The 21,467-nt window shown below is 35.3% G+C and overlaps 1 protein-coding gene across 1 annotated transcript in view; it reads right to left on the bottom strand.

The window, feature by feature from the left end:
* Nucleotides 1–13,751: 13,751 nt before the first annotated feature.
* The window catches only part of LOC115214238 (beta-1,3-galactosyltransferase 1-like), a 63,393-nt gene continuing 55,677 nt past the window's right edge, over nt 13,752–21,467 (bottom strand). Inside the window, exon 2 of the mRNA XM_029783362.2 lies at nt 13,752–14,965. Coding sequence (XP_029639222.1) covers nt 14,370–14,965 — 596 coding nt within the window. The 3' untranslated portion in view covers nt 13,752–14,369. The remainder of the gene's footprint in view (nt 14,966–21,467) is intronic.

The following is a 21,467-nucleotide window of genomic DNA, read 5'->3' as shown; positions in this document are numbered from 1 at the left end:
TAATGACCATTTTTACACTCAGATTTATGTACCTAGTTGTCTCTGGAATCAAAACCATTTTCAGAAAGGTATAAAGAGCATCATACTGAAGGAGGAGGATTTTGTCAGTTATGCAGTGTGAAAATTTTAAACTCGAAGAACGACATGAAGACGATTGAAACTAGTGAAGTGCTAACGAGTTTAGAGTTAATAAATCAAGTGGAAACTAATCCTAAATCATTAACTATTGATAGAAAAAGAAATTCTGGTCATCTTCAACTGTAGTAGTTTTGCTGTGCAAAAACGTTATGGAAAGTTTTGCCCCGACAAGAAACACTCAAGGGAGGTAAGCATAATGTTTTTAGGTATCCGCTCGTTTCCAAGGCATCTGCAGCCGCTGTTATTTCCAGTTTCGAGTCATAATAAGTTAGTGATAACTCAGATTGCAATAATTCTTTCGCCTCTTCAAGTTAGGATCATACATTAATAACTAAGGAGCCCAAGAACGATCTCAGTTGGTTAAAATCTGATGGAACTGACATTTTCAGAATTGCTTCCACATTTGTTGGGTCTGGTTACGACTGTTTTCGTTTATAATAAATCAAAGATATTTTATTGATGTCATATAAAATTGCATTAATTCTTTTTTACTTGAGAACCAAATGAATTCATTCTATGGGAAAGAGTATCGAATCGATGAAACAATTCTTCGTTTATTGAACCAGCCACTATAATATCGTCCAAATAAGTTGAAACTTCAGATATGTCTGCAGTCGTTGAATCCATTACTTGTGGAAATATAGCTGGAGCCGTTTTTCATTTCGAATGGCAATCATTGATATCGGTAAAGACCTCTGTGAGAATTAAATTTTAACAGCTGTTTTCAATTTATCATCAACTTCAATTTGTAAGTAAGCATCAGCCAGATCTATTTTTGTGAAGGAACGACAACCATTAAGCTTACTGAAAATATCTTCAGGAATAGGTAGCAGTGGTCTTAATCGAGTCGAAAAATCTGCACAAAGCGAATAGAACCTTTTGCTTTGCTAACCACCAATGCTAGTGCTGCCTAAGTTGAATAGTTAACAGGTTTCATTATGTCTAATTGTACCAGATGGTCTAACTCTTGGTCAGCCTTGGACTTGGATGCATACAGAACTGGTCTGCGAGGCCTAAATATAGGCTGTAAATGAGGTTTTAGTGACAAATGTAGTTTGTATAACTTGCGAGGCCACAAGAAATTTTTGAAAACGTGTGAATATTCTTCCTCTAGCGCATATGTCTTTGTGGGTGTTTCTCCCGCATCCACACTGGACAATCAGTCAGATTTTTGGTTTTTAATCCATTTTAAACCTGCTACCCTGAGTAAAGCGGAAAGAAACTGCAGTCAAATTACAAAATGAAGTATTAGTTCTTAGGTGTGGAGTTAAAAGATTTTGCAAAATGTTGCACGGAAAATACATCCCTTGTACCTATTTTCGGTTCGGAAAAAATGCGCTCTAGTTTATTCAGCAAATTGCTTACAAAGATGAGAAAAAATGATACTAGGGTATAACTTTCAACTCAAATACAAGGCAACGAGTGAATCTGATGAAGCTGATGTATTATCGTATCTCCTGGTGAATCAAAAAGTTAGACAACAAACATGTTGTTATTGCTTCCATATCTGTAGGTATAATGTGCAAAATGCTTTATTTACCGTGACAGATACTTAGAAGGTCTGATTGGCAACCACGGCCAGTACCTGAAAAACCAGGGTCCAGGGTTCGCATTGATTTTACTGATCCTACAATTGGTAAATATTTTTTATTACATAATGGATGCTATTTCATAGTGGAGTGAAATTTTCATAACCACTGCTATTTCAACTTCATCCATAATTCACAAGCTAAAGCAAGTGTTCAGCCAATTCGGATTCCAAGAAACCCTAGTTTCAGATATTGGATCTCAGGTAATGAAGTCAAGTTTCCCTTGAAGAGAAGTCTCTTGCAGAACTTGTGATTAGGAGACAAATTCAAACTATGTAGATATTTTGCTACATATTTGTAGAAAAAAAAGCAAAACGGATTTATTCGATTAACACAAGAGGTTCATGAGATAGTTCTGCCTTGGACAGCCAATGTGGGTACGGCAATTTATAAAAGAAACTTTTGTGTGGTCGCCAGGTATAGTTAAAAAGCGATGTGGGAAAGTTATATAGCTTAATTGGAAAATCAAATCTAGACAACATATAATTCCGAATATTTTGCAGGAAGAATTCAGTTTACCTTCATCACAAGAATATAGGCAAAAGAATGATATCCGAAGTCACCTCAGACATAATTCAACACGAGTACGCCAGAAGCGAAACAAGATCATTTTAGACCAGCTCAAAAACTCTGGCAGTTGAAGTTATAATTTTTGTTGATGGGAGATTGGTTAAGGATAAGACGGACAATAACTTTTTAGCACTTAAACGTGGGGTTCAACTTGTCGCGTCCCAGGAAGCCAGGTCCTTTTCCAGGTACGCGGGAAAGAACTTTATACTGTACTTACCAGGATATAACTATATACACACGCACACACATAGACACACACACTCGCACAGACACAGGCACACACACACACGCGCACGCACACACACACACACACAAACACACACAAGGAATAAAATAGAAGAATTAAGAGTAAAAGTACTTAGAAGAATATAGGCAGGAGAATAGTGTTCACAACTCACTTTTTCCATAGGATATGGATGTTGGTCAGTACTTCTATGAAGGTACAGGTTTTCAGTGAAAAAAAAAGGTAAATCACGGCAGTAAAAAGTCTCTGATGGCAGAATACTCAGTGCACGGACATGCTAACCAGCTACTTGGGTTATTCCGGAAACGGCTGTAAGACTTCCAATTCACCTAACCCTAATGAGATTATTTTAAATGACTTGAGATACTCGTTCTGATTTGGTTTTGATTTTTTCTTCTAATATGATATATACCATCTATAATGGAACCATAAAACGAATCCCTAGATCCATCCTTAGTTGTGATCTTGGAACGTAACAGTCAGCCAACTGTAGGACTTACCCAGGACACCTATTCCTTTAGATCATAAGTGAACTAAATCCATCATATTCTTTATGTGTGCGTATATATATACATCACATGATCACGTGACGATCACGTGACCGACCAGACCATCAGATGTATTTACACATCGCTGGTCACAATGCGTTCGCATTGTTTTAGCCTTCGAATGACGCCACCCCGCTGGCTAAGCGAGCAGGCCAACAGAGGAAAGAGTGGGAGAAAGAGTGGTGAATGAGTACAGCAGGGATCACCACCCCCTGCCGGAGCCTCGTTAGGTGTTTTCGCTTAATAGACACTCAAAACGCCCGGTCTGGGAATCGAAACCGCGATCCTGCGACCGCGAGTCCGCTGCCCTAACCACTAGGCCATTGCGCCTCCACATATATACACACACACACACACACACACACACACACACATATATATATATATATATATATATATATATATATATATGAAGGCGGCGAGCTGGCAGAAACGTTAGCACGCCGGGCGAAATGTGTTGCCGTATTTCGTCTGCTGTTACGCTCCGAGTTCAAATTCCGCCGAGGTCGACTTTGCCTTTCATTCTTCCGGGGTCGATAACTTAAGTACCAGTTACGCACTGGGGTCGATGTAATCGACTTAATCGCTTTGTCTGTCCTTATTTGTCTCCTCTGTGTTTAACCCCCTGTGTGTAGTAAAGATATATATATATATATATATATATATATATATATATATATATATACATATATATAGTAATGCAATACGAGAGTATTGCTTTCCAGTAAAGAATAGCCCGTGAGGGAAAATTATACATAGAAGTAAATATATGGCACAACGAAGTACCGATATTTACTGGAAAATAGCGAACGTAATAAATACGACGCTAATGTATAGCTTCACCGCGTATGTACTAGCAAAAATGCTTGTGTGCAACAAACTTGAAAAAAGTTGTCTTACCTCCAGGGAGAACATCTGAAAGATGAAATACCTAGAAAGGGATAATCTGGTACCGGTTTGAGATTTTTTAAGATATGTCTGCACACATATACTTGATTTATCTTCATCAGCCAACATATACCTCGACAACATTTCAATTGTTGCCACATCAATACCAATACACTCGACTGAAACGCCAAAATGCTGACAGAACGAGAACAGTGAAGAAGTTCCAATAAAAATAGTAATGCAATACGAGAGTATTGCTTTCCAGTAAAGAATAGCCCGTGAGGGAAAATTATACATAGAAGTAAATATATGGCACAACGAAGTACCGATATTTACTGGAAAATAGCGAACGTAATAAATACGACGCTAATGTATAGCTTCACCGCGTATGTACTAGCAAAAATGCGTGTGTGCAACAAACTTTAAAAAAATTGTCTTACCTCCATTCTTTACTGGAAAGCAATACTCTCGTATTGCATTACTATTTTTGTTGAAACTTCTTCACTGTTCTCGTTCTGTCAGCGTTTTGGCGTTTCAGTCGAGTGCATTGGCATTGATGTGGCAACAATTGAAATGTTGTCGAGGTATATGTTGGCTAATGAAAATAAATCAAGTATATGTGCGCAGACATATCTTGAAAAATCTCAAGCCGGTACCACATTATCCCTTTCTAGGTATTTCATCTTTCAGATATTCTCCCTGGAGGTAAGACAATTTTTTTCAAGTTTGTTGCACACACGCATTTTTGCTAGTACATACGCGGTGAAGCTATATATAAGCGTCGTGCTTATTCCAGTAAATATCGGTACTTCGTTGTGCCATATATTTACTTCTATGTATAACTTTCCCTCACGGGCTATTCTTTACTGGAAAGCAATACTCTCGTATTGCATTACAATATATATATATATATATATATATATCTATATATATATATATATATATATATATATATATATATATATATATATATATACATATATATTTCTTTACTACCCACAAGTGGTTAAACATAGTAATGCAATACGAGAGTATTTCTTTCCAGTAAAGAATGGAAGTAAGACAATTTTTTCAAGTTTGTTGCACACACGCATTTTTGCTAGTACATACGCGGTGAAGCTATACATTCGCGTCGTATTTATTACGTTCGCTATTTTCCAGTAAATATCGGTACTTCGTTGTGCCATATATTTACTTATATATACATATATGTATATAAAACTAAGAATGTGTGTGTGTGTGTCTGTGTGTTTTCCTAAATCTTGATAACTACGCACCCAATTTCATTCAAATTTCACACATGCCTTATTTAGGGTCCGGGGAGTGTCATCGGCAAAAAAATGTTTAACTTCTTACCTAGAGCAAGCACACAGCAGTACTATATCATCTCCACTATTTCAGTATTACGTGTTAAAAGTGAAACAAAAACATCTCTCTATTGTATGTATATGGATGTATATATATATATATTACAAAATATAAAGTTATATCTTGAGATCGTTAGTGACAACAACGCTCAAAATATATAGCAGAGCTATATATACTTTTTAATCCGAGGGGAGGCAATGTGAGCAGCAACTACAAAAGCACTACAAAATCCACAGAGAGATCAAACACATACATATATTCATATATTCATTTATATCTACAGAACAGACATAAAGCCCGACGTTTAGAAATATATAGTAATATATAAATATAAAAACATCATATAAAAAATATATTGTACGCATACGATCCACTCGACGTTCCATAAGAAATTTAGAAATAAAAATTGCAAAAAAAGTTAGAGGTAATAATAACAATTGAATTAAATATAGTAAATATAGTAAGTAGTAATTAAATATATTTTATTTTATTAAAATGGTAATTAAATCGTTATATAACAATTAAAAGGAAAAATAGCAATTAGTATAAAATGTATCAAGGACTTGAACTCGAATATGTGGCTTTGCATGAATGGGAGAAATTAAAAGATGAAAAATTTATTTGAGTGCAGAAGTGAATTAGTCCAGATCGAGATGTGCTTATACCATTTACTATAGCTGCTAGATTGAATTATCTTTATATACAAAAAACTGAGAATGTGTGTCTGTCTGTCTGACTGTCTGTCTGTCTGTCTGTTTCCCTAAAACTTGAGAACTACACAACCAATTTCATTCAAATTTTACACATGCCTTACACATGACCGGAGAGAGTCATCGCCAAAAAAAATTTTGAACTTTTTGACTAGGGCGAGCCCACAGCAATATCATATCAACCAATTTCATTCAAATTTTACACAAGCCTTACATAGCGTCCATGTAGTTTAATGGGCAAACAAAGTTCAACTTCTTGCCTAGAGCGAGCCCATAGCAATATCATATCTTCTCAACTATTTCAGTATTGCGTGTTAAAAATGAAACAAAAACATTTCTCTATTTTATGTCAGATACTTTCACTTTAACAATAAAAATAAGAATAACAATTGAATTATATGTAGTAAGTAATAATTAAAATCAAACTAAAGTATAATATAATCGTAATATAAAATGAAAATAAAAATAGTAATTGGTATAACATTGCATCAATGACTTGAACTTGAATAAGTGGATTCCCATGAATGGGAATAAATTAAATATAAAATTGGCATGCAGAAATGGAATAGTCCAGATGGATAATAAAAAATTAAATTAAAGAAAAGACTATTGTCTATAAAGTATACAGTGTAGAGAAGAAAGAAGATTTGAACACATGGAGGAAATTTACCCACGTGTGTTGTGAGTTATTTTTGCATGTGAAACTTTTGAAAAAAACTGTTAAAAAATTGTCAAAAATTGAATCGCGCGAGGCGTTTGCCGCTGCGTGTTTGAACCTTTTATAGAAGGTGTGTCGACCCTCAAGTCATGGAGACTTACGCGGGGGTCGCCACAACAAAAAGTGACGAGTCACTTAGAATAAAAGAAGTGTTCTTTAGAAAAGAACAATTGAAGGAATACGAGAAGTTCGTCAAAAGGGAGGGTGACAGCGTGAAGCTGGTCCCGCCTGTGGAAACAATAGAAGAAAAAAATAACAAGACGATAACGTATAGAACGCAAGATAGAAACACGAGAAAACTGGTGAGAGTGACGATTGAAGAAATAGAGAAATGTCTGGGATACATCATGAAAAAAGCGACTTTTGTAGACAGAGGAAAGAAATATGGTACGGTGGAGGTGAGATGCGCAACAAAGGAAGTGGCGGCCTCATTGGCTTCCACTGTCCTGAAAGCGGAAAATTTCACCATGTGGCCGACGTATAAAGGAAGACGAGGGGTACGGGTAAGAGTCCCAAAGGTGCCCCCAAATATTAAAACAGAAATGCTGGTAACAGCCATTATTGGGGCAGCAAAAGAGGAAGTAGAAATAGGGTCAATTAAGGAGACGAACGTTGTAAATTGGAAGGGATTCGGAGTCGAGTTGTGGCTGATGGCCACAATTGAAGACATCGAAAGATTTCCCTTCCAAATAGAAATAGAAAACGAAAAAACAATTAGTGTAATAGTGGAAGGCAGAAAACCGAATTGCTACCTGTGCGGTTCAAGAGGGCACATAAAAAAGGAATGTCCGCTGTATGAATTCACAGCGGAGCAAAAAGAGACACAAGTGGAGAGAAGGAAAACGAACACGAAGGAAAGAACAGCGAAAACAAGGAAAAGGAAATAACGGAGAAACAACAAGAGAAGGGAAGTAACAGCGCACTGAAGGAAAATGAAAACAAAGGGAAGAAGATAGTAGAAAAGGAGCAAAATTCACAGGGTGCAGAAGTAGAGGAGAAGGAGCCAAGGCAGAAGCAAGAGAAAGAAAAGGAAAGTACATTAAAGGAAAGAGAAAAAGCAGGAAAAGAACAAGAGAAGGAACAGAACCAAGAGAAAGGAAAAGATGGTATGCAAAAAGGAAAAGAAACAACAGGAAAGGAACTTAAGGCACAGGGTAGAGAGACGGCAGACAAAGAGCCAAAAAGACAAGAGAAGGAAAAAGAAAGAAGAGAAAGCAAAAAGAGAGAAAAAGAGAAACCGAGGGAGGAGAAAAATGAGGAAGTAAGTCCTAAGAGAAAAACTAGAGAAAACGCAGGTACGAATAGAAAATTCAAATACTATGGAACGTTGATCCATCACAAGCACTGTGAGGAGATGGAAAATTTAATAAGCGAAACAAACGGATATACGTGGGTCAGGATGGGCACCGAATGGAAAGAAACAGGTGCACTCGTCCACGAGAACGACGCCGAGGCGTTCATCGAGGCAGCTGGCGAGAACGTGTTAAAACATATGAAATGCCGACTTCCAAGGTGGCCTCGAACGATGGAAATTTACTCAGATTTGGTAGACATAATGGAGTATATATAAAAGAAAAGGTATTGTGAAAACTTTAATTTGTAAATGATAAAAAGAACTTTAAATTCGGAAAAAAAAAAAGAAATGTTGAACTTTGTAAAACTTTTTGAAATGTATGTTGAAAATGTATAAAATGTTTTATTTGAAAATATTGTTGACGAATAAAAATAAATGACGAAATGTAACCGCTCGATTTCGGGGATCGAGTGGGCATTGCACAACATTGTACAAACTTCATAACTCATTATTCATTTTCCCGATTGTATTGTCCCATCTATGTAGCCCCTAGTGGGTAATAATAAAACAACATGGAGGAAAGCACCTTCGAAAAGTGTCTTGGTGCGACTATGAAAGACATCTAATCAGAGGCGGTAAGTTCGCCACAATAGAAGCAAGGTTCGAGTCAACGGAGCGTGCAAGGGAGTACTCGACTAGAACTTGCAAAGTGGAAATTTTTCATTTTTACCTTTATATCTGGGACGTAGGACGTCCCGGTAAGAAAAATTTTAAATGCCTCCCATCTAGAAGTAGAGGTAGGCTGGATTGTAGCCACACGTCTATACCAGAAGGAAGGACAAAATACAATTGATCGAAATTACGAGAGATGGATTAACAATTCCAGTCTGTAATATATTTTGAGTATTGTTATCACTAGCGATATCAAGATATAACATTATATTTTGTATTTTATGTGTATATGTATATATATATATATAGATGTACATATAATATGAACACATATATATACACATATATACATGCACTAGCATTATGACCCGGCGACGACGGGTCTTTAATGCTAGTATGCTTATAAAGTAGCATTCAGTATCTAGAAGAATTTTTGGGAGTACGTAATGTCTGGTCTTTTGCGTGTAGCAGGTATGTAATTGTGCATTTGTCTACGTGTACTATGTGTTGTGTGTAAAAAACATCCTGACGAGGGGAGTGTCTATTTTAAATATATAATATATTTCATATTAATTGATGCATCTCCGAAACGGCCTGTAGATGAACTTTTAGGTATTTTTGTAAATTTGTATATTTATCTTCTATATATTTTTATCTGGAATTTTAATTCGTCTATTTAATATGTCATTGTATGTTTTATTAGCCCAAATTTTTAATTTAACAAATTTATACCAAACTAGCTAGTATATAGTACTAGTTTATATATATATATATATGAAAAAACAAGTCAAAATAGAAAATGCTAAAATAATTTAATAAACAACATTTCAGTACCGGTTTCGGTCATTTTGTGACCTTTTCAACTGTAACGATTAAATAATTAAATTTGGAAAAATTAAAAGAAAAGTTTTTTTAAAGGAATATTTGTATAGTGTTTGAATATAAGTGGCATTCTGCCTTTCTCTGTCTCCCTTGTTTGCACTTGTGTGTTCAAGGCCGTTGTGAATTCTTGGTAGGGTAGAAGAAGAAGAAGGTTGATGAAGAGAGGGGGTGGAAAAATTTGGGAGTGCCTTGATGGTCGTATTTTGAATGGTCAGTGGCGGCTAGCAGTTGCAGTTCAATTCAGGAGAATATTTCTATTGAAAGGTTTGTTTATGGAATTTGCGTAGGTGTTATACTAAAAAGCATTAGTGATAAAGTTAAGAGGTAGAGGGTGGAGAAGAAGAAGATGACGATGTTGATGATGATGATGATGATGAAGAAGAAGAAGAAGAAGAGAAGAAGAAGAAGAGAAGAAGAAGAAGAAGAAGTAGAAGGAGAAGAAGAAGATGATGATGATGGTGATGATGATGACGACGATGATGATGAAGAAGAAGAGGAAGAAGAAGAAGAAGAAAGAGAAGGGAGAATATGAATGGGTGAAAGTAGTGAGGTGTTGTATGACTTGAAGTTGGCACGTTATGGATTATAGCTGTGATTGGGGCTGATTTGTAATGGATTCTTTGGAATGTAATATGTGTGTGTGTATTTCTTTTATTCTAAAGTTGAGGTATATTAATCGTTTGTCGTAGACCCGTTAAGAAGTGGCCTGTATTTTGTAATAAAGAGAGTTTCTTTACTTATTCGTTGTCTCGAGGTTGTATCGTCCCTAAATTGGTAGAGGGGGGAAATCCTAAAGCTTGGTGTTTTGTTGTTGGCGCAAGTATCTATGTGTTGGCTGAAAGCTATTTTTCTGTTTTGGGGAATTTTTATCTGGGATCTGTGCAGGGCCATTCTTTTACGCAAACTATTTTTTGTTTGGCCTACGTACTGCTCTTGACACCCGGAGCAGGTTAGTGAGTATATTAGGTTCTCCGAAGCACATGTGAAGTTGCTTTTCACTGTAAACCGTTGTCCCTGTTTGAAGGAGAACTCTGATCCCTCAATTAGATAATCGCATATCCCGCAATTGGGTCTTCCGCATTTTTTTACTGTCGGCTTCTGTGTTGAAGAGTGTATTCGGGCTTGTGTTAGGAGACTTTTCATAGATTTAGGCTGTCTCTTGCTTTTTATGATCGTGTGTGTTTGGAGGATTGTGTTCATTCTGTGGTCTTTTTTTAGGAGGGGTATGTTGTGGAGGATGGTGCCGAAGGCTTCATTATTGAGAGGGGTGTGTGTGGAGATGTATGGTAAGGCTTTTGGTCGTAAGTTTTTCTTTGATTTGGGATGTCTCAGTTCCTTGATGTTAAGTTGAAGGGCATGTTGAATGCACATGTCAATAAGTGAAGGTGGGTAGTTCCTGGTGATAAGGGTATCTTTTAGTTCTTGTAGTCGTGTATCTCTGGTGTTTGCTTTAGAAACTATAGTGCATATCCTTTTTGCTAGATTGAAGGGGATATTCATCCTGGTGTGTCTGGGGTGGCATGAATTGAATGAAAGATATTGCTTAGAATCTGTAGGCTTATAATATATGTCTGTTTCTATTACATTATTAGCTTTCTTAATGAGGATATCGAGGAAGGGGAGTTCTTGCTGGCTATATTCCATCGTGAATTGGATGTTTACGTCCAGTCCGTTTAAAATTTCTTGGAATTCTATGAGTTATATATATATATACATATATATATGAGTTATATATATATAAGTTATATATATATGAGTTATATATATATAAGTTATATATATATATATATATGAGTATATATATATATATATATATATATATATATATATATATATATAAGACGTTAAAATTTGTTGTGCAAGATTTTTTATGTGAAGTCGTGTGTTGAACAGATATTGTTATATTTCGGAATGGTCATATTGCCAGTTTAGCCAATAAAAACACACGCACTATATATTTGGTGTTTGCAGGATCCACTATTGTCATATGTTGTGGTGTGCGCTATTGCTCCATTCTAGTTTTCTATTCAGGCTAGGTTTATTTTCTATTATATGTGTAGCTTCTGTAATTTGTCTAATTGTTGCATCTGTTCTATGTGTGGACAATATCTTAATCTCTATGTTATTGATAGATCCCCCGTGTTCTTGTTCGGCGTGTTGGTACAGAATCGATGAGCTTTTACCTTCCTTATTTACATAATAAATACACAGGTAATTAAAGAAATAGAAATGAATATCTATATATATGTATATGTGTATATATATGTATATGTATATGTGTATATATGTGTGTGTATATGTATATATATATATATGTATATGTATGTGTATGTATATATGTATATGTATATTCCTTTTTTTTTCCATTAGATTTATTATTATTATTACTAATATTGTTGTTATACATACATACAAGCATATGTAATGATAATAATGGGTGGATGTAAACACATGAACAAAATTAGAACAAAAGCAACAACAACAAAAACAAAATACAAATTACAAGAATGTATATAACCAGAAGATACAAATATTACAGGCATCCCCCCCACACACACACTAAATAAACATAGACGCACATAGAGATATAAACATGCGCAAATGAAGACATACAATAGAAATATAAAATGGCTGACGGTTAGTAAGGAGAGACACAAGTAAGTGAGAAGAAAACAAAGGACCACTGATGCGGTCACAGGAGTGTGACGAAAGAACTTTGGCCGAAATAAGATTAAGATTAATGTAAAAAATAAATATCACTGAAGCAAAATAACACCAAATATATAGTGCGTGTGTTTTTATTGGCTAAACTGGCAATATGACCATTCCGAAATATAACAATATATATATATATATATATATACACATATATACATACATAAGACACACACATATATATTATATATATATATTATATGTGTATATATATATATATATATATATATATATATATATATATATTTATACAGATGGATAGATATATAGATAGATAGACAGACAGACAGGGAGATAGATAGATAGATAGGCAGGCAGTCAGACAGATATATAGATAGATAGATATATAGATAGATAGACAGACAGATAGACAGACAGACAGACAGACAGACAGACAGACAAACAGGCAGTCAGGCAGACAGAGAGATAGATATATAGATAGACAGACAGGCAGACATATATATAGATAGATAGATATGACTGTGATTTTGTAACTGTTTTCTTTTTATTTTTGCTTGTATTGTTAACGTATAAAAAAAAATGCTCCGCGTCGACAACGATACGATTTGAATCCACGCTACAATAAGTTGCTATTCTCCGTACAACAAACTTCTAATCTACTACTGTCCTGAAAGCCCTCGATTGACTGAACGTTGCTAGCAAAACCATATGAAAGAATGCTTTACTGTAAACGGAATGCACAAGGTGATCTTAGCTGATAATTTATTGTTCATCATCTGTTGAAAATAGTGACTGATGTGTGTTTGGCAAAATATGCTGTGATGTTAATTTAAGGCATGTTACACAGCTTTATAATACGTTTTTATCAATCCAGCTTCACAAACATGTATGTAAATTTCAGTTGTAAATACTGAGTGATAAGACAAAGGGAGCCACGCATTGCTCGTCACTCAAAAGCACAAAATGTTAAGTCCAGATTTTATAATATTCTTAAATGATGTTAAAGACCAAATTCCTATAGACCAAGATATATGATAAAATGTGAGGCAACGAAAGAGATTCTTTGTAGTTGTTCGACATGTTAGGAATAGTAGTGAAATCACCCGCGAATTACATTTTTATGCTTAAAATAGAGAGGACGTGTGCTTTGGATAATATAATTCTAAATGTGCAATACACAAGAAAAGATCTAGATTAACGTGGGTGTGAATATCTGATTTTATACGTCTACTTAATGGACGCTGGTCTCGGTCTTAACAGCAGTAAAAATACATGCTTAGTGTATTCTACTGTTTATTGATAAATCATTTTTTAAAAAAATGTATTCGCTATTACAGTCTTGCATTCATAATTACGATGGTTAATTAAAGAGGGAATGATATTTCGGTGGAAAAATCTTTATAAAAGACAATTAAAGACATGTGAATTAATTACAAAAAGTAAAAGAATCCATACTCGTTTCCATTAATACCAACATATTTTATGAATTGTATTTATAAATCATATTAAAAAAACTTACATAAATGTCAAATTTTGAAATATATAATTGAGAACCTTCGAAAATATTTTCTTGTTTCGTAAAGTACAAAACATAGGATTATTGCTATAATTATCAGCCACACACGAATATAAGATATTTCGTCTGTATTATGTTCAATATACAAAATTTCTCCTTGGTTCTTGGCGCTGCGATTAGCAAAAATGGTTAAAAGTTTTTCTTCTATAGCGTCCACGTGATTCCTATTACTTCTCTTATCAGTTACTGCAAACATTATAACACTTGACTCATAATCAGGTGAAGAAAATTTCTGAATAGGATTGTAAAATTCATAAAATTTATTTGAGTAAGGTAGCTCTATATTCAATTTTTCTGCTAAAAGTCCATTCCAAGCATCATCAGGCATAAAAACATGGTTGTCCAACGCAGCAATATACAGTTTATTAATTAGAAAAATATGTGCCACATAACCCACGCCATTACAAAATCGGGGAAAGCGCTTTCCTTTGTAAAGAATATTCTGAGGAACGTGTTTCACTTCGTGAAAGAATTTTACATCTCCTGAATCTTCATATCAGTAACAGGCTACAAAACGATCTTTACGTGTTGATTGAAGCAACTGATAATGGAGATAAGGCACCAATTTGTATTGATCTACAAAAAGTTCATCGTTCATGACCATCACATAATCAGCGTTACCACAAAATTCTACACTCCATTTCCACGCCATTATTGTTTTTAATGAAATATTAGTGTAGGACTCCATAAAATCTTCCTGAATGATATCTCTATACTCATTACCCTCGTTCTGAATTAAGGATTCTAATGTAGAATTTTTTGTTTTACCAAATATGAAAACATGTCTAACAATTATATTTTTTGAGTAAGGATCATGCGGAATATCCTGGAATATTTCTCTTAGTATTTCCCGACGACCAAAATTGGTGTGAAAGCTTCTAACAATATAGAGAAGTAAAAGTCGTTCATGCCTAGAACAGAGATCTGGTTCATTGATAAGTCTTTTGAAGTTGTGTTTGTAAGGTCGTGGTTTATCATAATACTCATCTGGAACATTTGAACGCTTCGGTTTTTTTCTATAAGTCACTTTGGTATGTTTTAATATCGATGTTCTTTTATCGAAGTACGACTGTTCAAGAGCAAAACTTATACCTAAAAAGAACATAAACGCCAATTATGTATTACAAAAATCTAAAAAATATATTATGTATTACAATTATGTATTACAATTTATGCATTACAAAAATTTTTTTAAAGCATGAGTTCCAATTATATATTACAAAAATGTATATCATTAGCGCAGAGAAAATCAGGTTATTCTTCATTTGTTTTCAATAGCACTGTTTCACTCATCACATTGAACTATCTCAAATTATTTCAATTTTTTTAGATGAAACTCTTACATAAATAACTACTATCAGTGCTCGTGAAATTTCCTAAATTATTTTTGAAATTGTAACACAAAATTGTATATTTTTCTGAAATGATTGATTCTTGAGATGGTATAAAAATCCACATAGGTAGCATTGAAGACGCAGTCTCAAGAAACAACTTTTTTTGAAAGCTACATTCTTATCCTTAGTACTTTGTGAGTTATCTAATATTTTTCGCTTTGTGCCAAGAAGTAAACAATATAAACTATGGAACAAAATTGAAGACATAATCTTCAATTATTATTCTGCTGCTGTAAGTTGGTATGGATTTGCATGGCTTAGTGGTTTGGGTGTGGCACTTACGAAGGCAACGCTGTGTTTTTGATTGATGGACTGCTGATGCGTTGTGTTCTTGAGCAAAACACTTCAGTTCACATTTTTCCAGTTCACTCAGCTAACAGAAATGAATAATTCTGCGACGGAGATGTGTCCTGTCCAGGATGCGATGTATATGCCACAGAGTCCGAGAAACCGGATTCATGAGTCAATGGTTCGGGAAAGACTCTTGATCCTCCTTTTGGACAGTATATTTGTAAAGTTTCCACAAATCAGAATATGCTATTTGGAAAAGAAAACTATAAAAACGATTAATCTTAAGCTTTCTTGTCTTTTCCTATTCCTAGTTTACATTGTATATCGTTGTCCCTAGTTTATAAACAAGTATTCTTCGACTGAGCAAGCAAAATTTAATTACAATAAAACGCATGCATCAAAAGATAGGTGATATAAAATATTTTCAAAAACATTAAAAACTACATTTTTTGCTGTCCAGCAACCACTGCTACCTCCATTAAGCAATATCTACCACTATCATCATTTTACGGCCGACCACCGGCACTATACTTATCACTAACAAGGCTCAATCTAAATTATTCGCCACTCAAGATCATACACACATACATACATATATAAATATATATATATATATATATATTATTAAGCCACTTGGTGGTAAATGGATGTACTATTAAATTATTATCCAATTTTCTCACCCTTATCGTTTGATTATATATATATCCCACTTGTGACAGATAATTTTTTCCCCGTTACTTAGCGGTTCGGCAAAAGAGAACGATAGAATAAGTACTGGGCTTACATAAGAATAAGTCCCAGGGTCGAGTTGCACGATTAAAAAGGCGGTGCTCCAGCATGGCCGCAGTCAAATGACTGAAACAAGCAAAAGATAGTATATATATGTGTATATATATATATATATATATATATATATATATATATATATATATAGATACGTATATATATATATATATATATATATACATATAATGTGTCTGGAGAGATTCATTCTGTTTTAATGCCTTGTTAATTAACACAGTCACCGGTTGGATTTCCACTCATTTACTTACTTATTTTTTCAATAGTCATTGACTGTGTCCGTTATTGGAGCTGAGTTCTTTTTGTATGTTTGTTTGTGTGCATGTATATGCGTCAGTTTTGCATGTGTATACACATATGTATGTATGTATATAAGTAGATGTGTATGTATGTATTATGTATGTATGTATTTGTGTATCCATATATATATATATATATATATATGCTTTTGTACGTTTGTGTGTATGTATTCTGCATATTCATGTGTTTGTGTGTTCATGTTTGTATGTTTGTGTGTGTATGTGTGTGCGTCTGTGTGTGCGTATTCTTCTATTTTATTCCTTTATTCTTTTATTTTATTCCTTATAAACTGTGAATTTTATTCCTTGTGAACTATAAATTTTCCCTGTCTAAAATATTCATACCTTGACAGATTACCCAGTGCACGGACATGGTTACCAACCACTTGGGTTGACCCAGAAACGGCTGAAAGACTTCAAATTCATCTTACCTTAATTAAATTATTCTAAATGACTTGAGATTCTCGTTCTGCCTTGGTTTTTATTTTCCTTCTAATATAATGAATGATACTAGCTTAAGGTGACCCGCTCTACGCGTGGGTGATGTTTTGGTTGTTGGACAAATGTATTAATGTAGCATTAAGAACGAAGAGCTCATTGACATTTAATTTATAAAATATGAATACTTATTTTTTGAAATTGACAGTTAAAGCATGGAAAAATGTGCTTTAAGTATAGCTTACAAAAATGGAGAAAAGATAGCGAATGAGGGATTATGTTAATGATTTTAATTTTTTCAGTAAAGTAAAATGTTAAACAATAAATTTTAAATACGGAAACTTATCACCAGAAGGCAAGCGAATAGCCCGTATTAGAAATATTTTTCTTTTGGGTAAAAAGGCTTTTTAGTAATCAACTCTACCTCGGTGGTTTGATAAGTTGGAGCGCTTACACATAGACATATCGAAAAGCAAATTTGAAAAATAAAATACTTGGAAACCTAAAGTTGATTTGGTTTAGAATGAGAAAACGAATAAAATAGTTAAGATGTAAATATTACAAAACTGGAAAATTTTCAAATTTACAGAAAAATTTTTATTAACGATGGTCGGCTTGAGCACAAAAATAAATTCTTTTTATCCACGCAAAAATAAATAATATCTGTTACCTTTCTGAAAGACCTGTGGTAGGAATATTTAAACTTTTGCGGCTGTCATTGAGAGACGCGTTGGAGAAGAAAGAGAGACGACGGAGGTGCCAAACGTCGTTATAGAGTGAGAGAAAATGGAGAGAGCGGAAAAGAGAGAGATCGAGGAAGAAAAGCGATATATGAAAGAGAGGAGTGAAAAATGAAATATTTTGAAACCTAAATATGATTTGTTTTAAGAGAAAGATTCTCATGATTGTGTGGTGGTGGTGGCGATGATAATTCTCTTTATGAATGTAGAAAACGTAGAGAGAGAGAGAAAGAGAGAGAGAGAGAGAGAGAGAGAGAGAGTGACAGCGCTGGTGAAGGAAAGATAGTAGACACTATCAAATGACGTTATAGAGAGTTGGAAGAAGACAGGCACACAATAGAATGTGATGGTGCGAGGGAAAGATAATAGACGCTGTGAAACGACGTTATAGATAGAATTTGAAAGGAAGGGAGGAAAGAGAGTGAGTGATGGAGGAAGACAGATACATTAAAGAATGAGAGTACACTTGTCAAAGTGCGTTTTTGCCCCTAGCAACGACACCTTTTAAGATGGAGATTTATAACCAAGATCACTCGCATCTTCGCCTCATTTTACAAGACCCTGTAAATTTTGGAGTCAATCCGACGGGATCTAGTAGCATTTAAACCGTTCTCAATGCCAAAACCAGATAAACAAGCAAACTTTTCGCATTTCAGAATTATAATATAGAGACTAGCTTAAGGTGACCCGCTCTACGCGCAGGTAAGAGTATGGTTGTTACTTTCTGTTATTTCCTTTCGGCACGTAAAAAGCACCATCCGAACGTGGCCGATGGCAGCGGCGCCTTGACTGGCTTCCGTGCCGGTTGCACGTAAAAAGCACCAACCAATCGTGGCCGCTGCCAGCACCCCCTGGCACCTGTGCCGGTGGCACGAAATAAGCACCCACTACAATCACAGAGTAGTTGGCGTTAGAAAGGGCATCCAGCTGTAGAAACACTGCCAGATCAGACTGGAGCCTGGTGCAGCCTCCTGGCTTCCCAGACCCCGGTCAAACCGTTCAAACCGTGCTAGCACGGAAAACGGACATTGAACGATTATGATGATGTTGATTCTCCCTCTTTGTTTCTCTCTTCATTCTCTTTCACTTTCCCACTCTCTTACTCTTCCTTTCTCTCGGACTCTCCCTCGCTTTCTCTTACTCTCTATCTTTATCTATCTCTCTCCCATTTATAAAAAAGAAAAGATCTTGAGTAAGGTGAGAATGAAAATATTTTAAAATATCAATCATAAATATCAGGCAGTGACAACGGAAAGGTCTACTTCAAGGCAGACAGTAAAACACGAACATTTAAAAGGGACAGACGAACTTGCAAGCTGAATAAAAATAATAGAATCTTGGAAACCAAAGTTTGAAGGGATAGAATGTGAGGATAGTAGAGTCACCATGGCTGGCATTTCTTAACGACGGACAGCAACGCAGTGGCAGTTTAACGGCTAGCGTAAAACTTTGAACTTGATGTAAAAGAAAATTGCTAGACATCAAGCTTTGAAGTGATTCTTTCTCACGACAGTAGACTCACCATGGCAAGCATTCAAAACTTCTTCATCATGGACGGCAACACATTGACGATTAAAAGGCTGGCGCAAATTTTTTAGCTTGATGTAACAGAGAATTCCTAAACACCCGCTCCTGTAAATTTTAATCCCCTTCCGGCCCCATTTAGACCCCTTTTCACATTTTGGTTAATATTACCTGATTTCACTCGGGTCTACTCGGGCCACATTTTATAAGATGAGGAATGTTGTCCTAGAGGTAACGCCAGTACTTTTAACATAGGTGTGCATGTTTTCCGCTCAACCGACCACATAATGCACACATTATATATATATATATGTGTGTGTGTGTGTGTGGTGTGTGTGTGTGTGTGTGTGTGTGCGCGTGTGTGTGTGTGTGTGTGTGTACGCATTGTATATACAAATGTATACAAATTATATATATATATATATATATATATATATATATATATAAATACTGATATATACACTTTGTATATATACGTAATATATACATATTTATATATAGAACACACACACACATATAAATTAACCCAATAATTATCTGATTGATAATATTTGTTCTCATGATTGGGTGGTGGTGGTGGTGGTGGTAGCGATGATAATTCTCTCTATGAATGCAGACAGACGTAAAGAGAGAGAGAGAGTGACAGCGCTGGTGAAGGCGGAAGGGAAATATAATAGACTTTCCCTCGTTTCTCTTACTCTCTATCTTTCTCTATCTATCTCTCTCCCATTTATAAACAACAAAAGATGTTGAGTAAGTTGAGAAAGAAAATATTTTTACGCTTTTCAAACCCTTCGTCCTTATTCTCATTCACTCATTATTACTTTCTCCCTTCCTTTCACGTTCTCTCTATAACGTTATAGAGAGAATGTGAAAGGAAGGGAGTTAGACGCTGTGAAACGACGTTATAGAGAGAATGTGAAAGGAAGGGAATTAGACGCTGTGAAACGACGTTATAGATAGAAATTGATGGGAAGGGAGAAAAGAGAGTGAGTGATGGAGGAAGACAGATATATAAAAGAATGTGAGTAGACTTGTCAAAGTACGTTTTTGGCCCTAGCAACGACACCTTTTAAAATAGGGATTTTCGCATTTCAGCATTATAATACAGAGATAATGATGTGTGTGCGTGTGTGAGTGTGTGTGTGTGTGTGTGTGTGTGTGTGTGTATGTGTGTGTGTGTGCGTGTGTTTATGTATGTGTGCGTGTGAGCGTGTGTGAGTGTATAGTTATATCCAGTTAAGTACAGTATAAAGTTGGTTCACGCATACATGGAAAAGGTCCTATCTTTCAGGGACGTGACATGTTGAAGCCCACGTTTAAGTGCTAAAAATTTATTGTTCGTCTTATCTAACAAACGTAGAAGCAATTTTGAAAATGTCAGTTCCATCAGATGTAAACCAACTGAGATCGTTCTTGGGCTGCTTAGCTATTAAAGTATGATCCTACCTTCCATGCAACGTTTCAGTGAACCTTTAAACCATCTGCTTCAGAAAGATACAAAAACATGAAGCCTTTGAAGAGGCGAAAGAATTATTGCAATCTGATTTATCACTAACTTATTATGACCCGAAACTGGAATTGACAGCGGCTGCAGATGCCATGGAAACGAGCGGATACCTAAATACTTTTTGCTTACTTCCTTGAATGATTGGACTTTTGCTTACTTCCCTTGAATCATTAAGCAAACAAAACCCGTCTGTATGAGCGAACTTGCAGCTTATTTGAGACTTGTGTTGCTTGTCGGGGCAAAAATTTCCATAATTGTGTGTGTGTGTGTGTGTGTGTGTGTGTGTGTGTGTGTGTGTGTGTGTGTGTGTGTGTGTGTGTGTTCTGTGTGTGTCTGTGTGTGTGTGCGTGCGTGCAAAACTACTACAGTTGAAGATGACCAGAATTTCTTTTTCTATCAATAGTTAATGATTTAGGATTAGTTTTCACTCGATTTATTAACTCTAAACTTGTTAGTTTTCACTAGTTTCAATCGTCTTCATGTCGTGCTTCAAGTTTAAATTTTTCACACTGCATAACTGACAAAATCCTCCTCCTTCAGTATGATGCTCTTTATACCTTTCTGAAAATGGTTTTGATTCCAGAGACAACTAGTACA

This window comes from Octopus sinensis, linkage group LG7, assembly GCF_006345805.1.
Source record: "Octopus sinensis linkage group LG7, ASM634580v1, whole genome shotgun sequence".
Taxonomy (NCBI): domain Eukaryota; kingdom Metazoa; phylum Mollusca; class Cephalopoda; order Octopoda; family Octopodidae; genus Octopus; species Octopus sinensis.
This window is presented reverse-complemented; position numbering and strand designations above follow the sequence as displayed.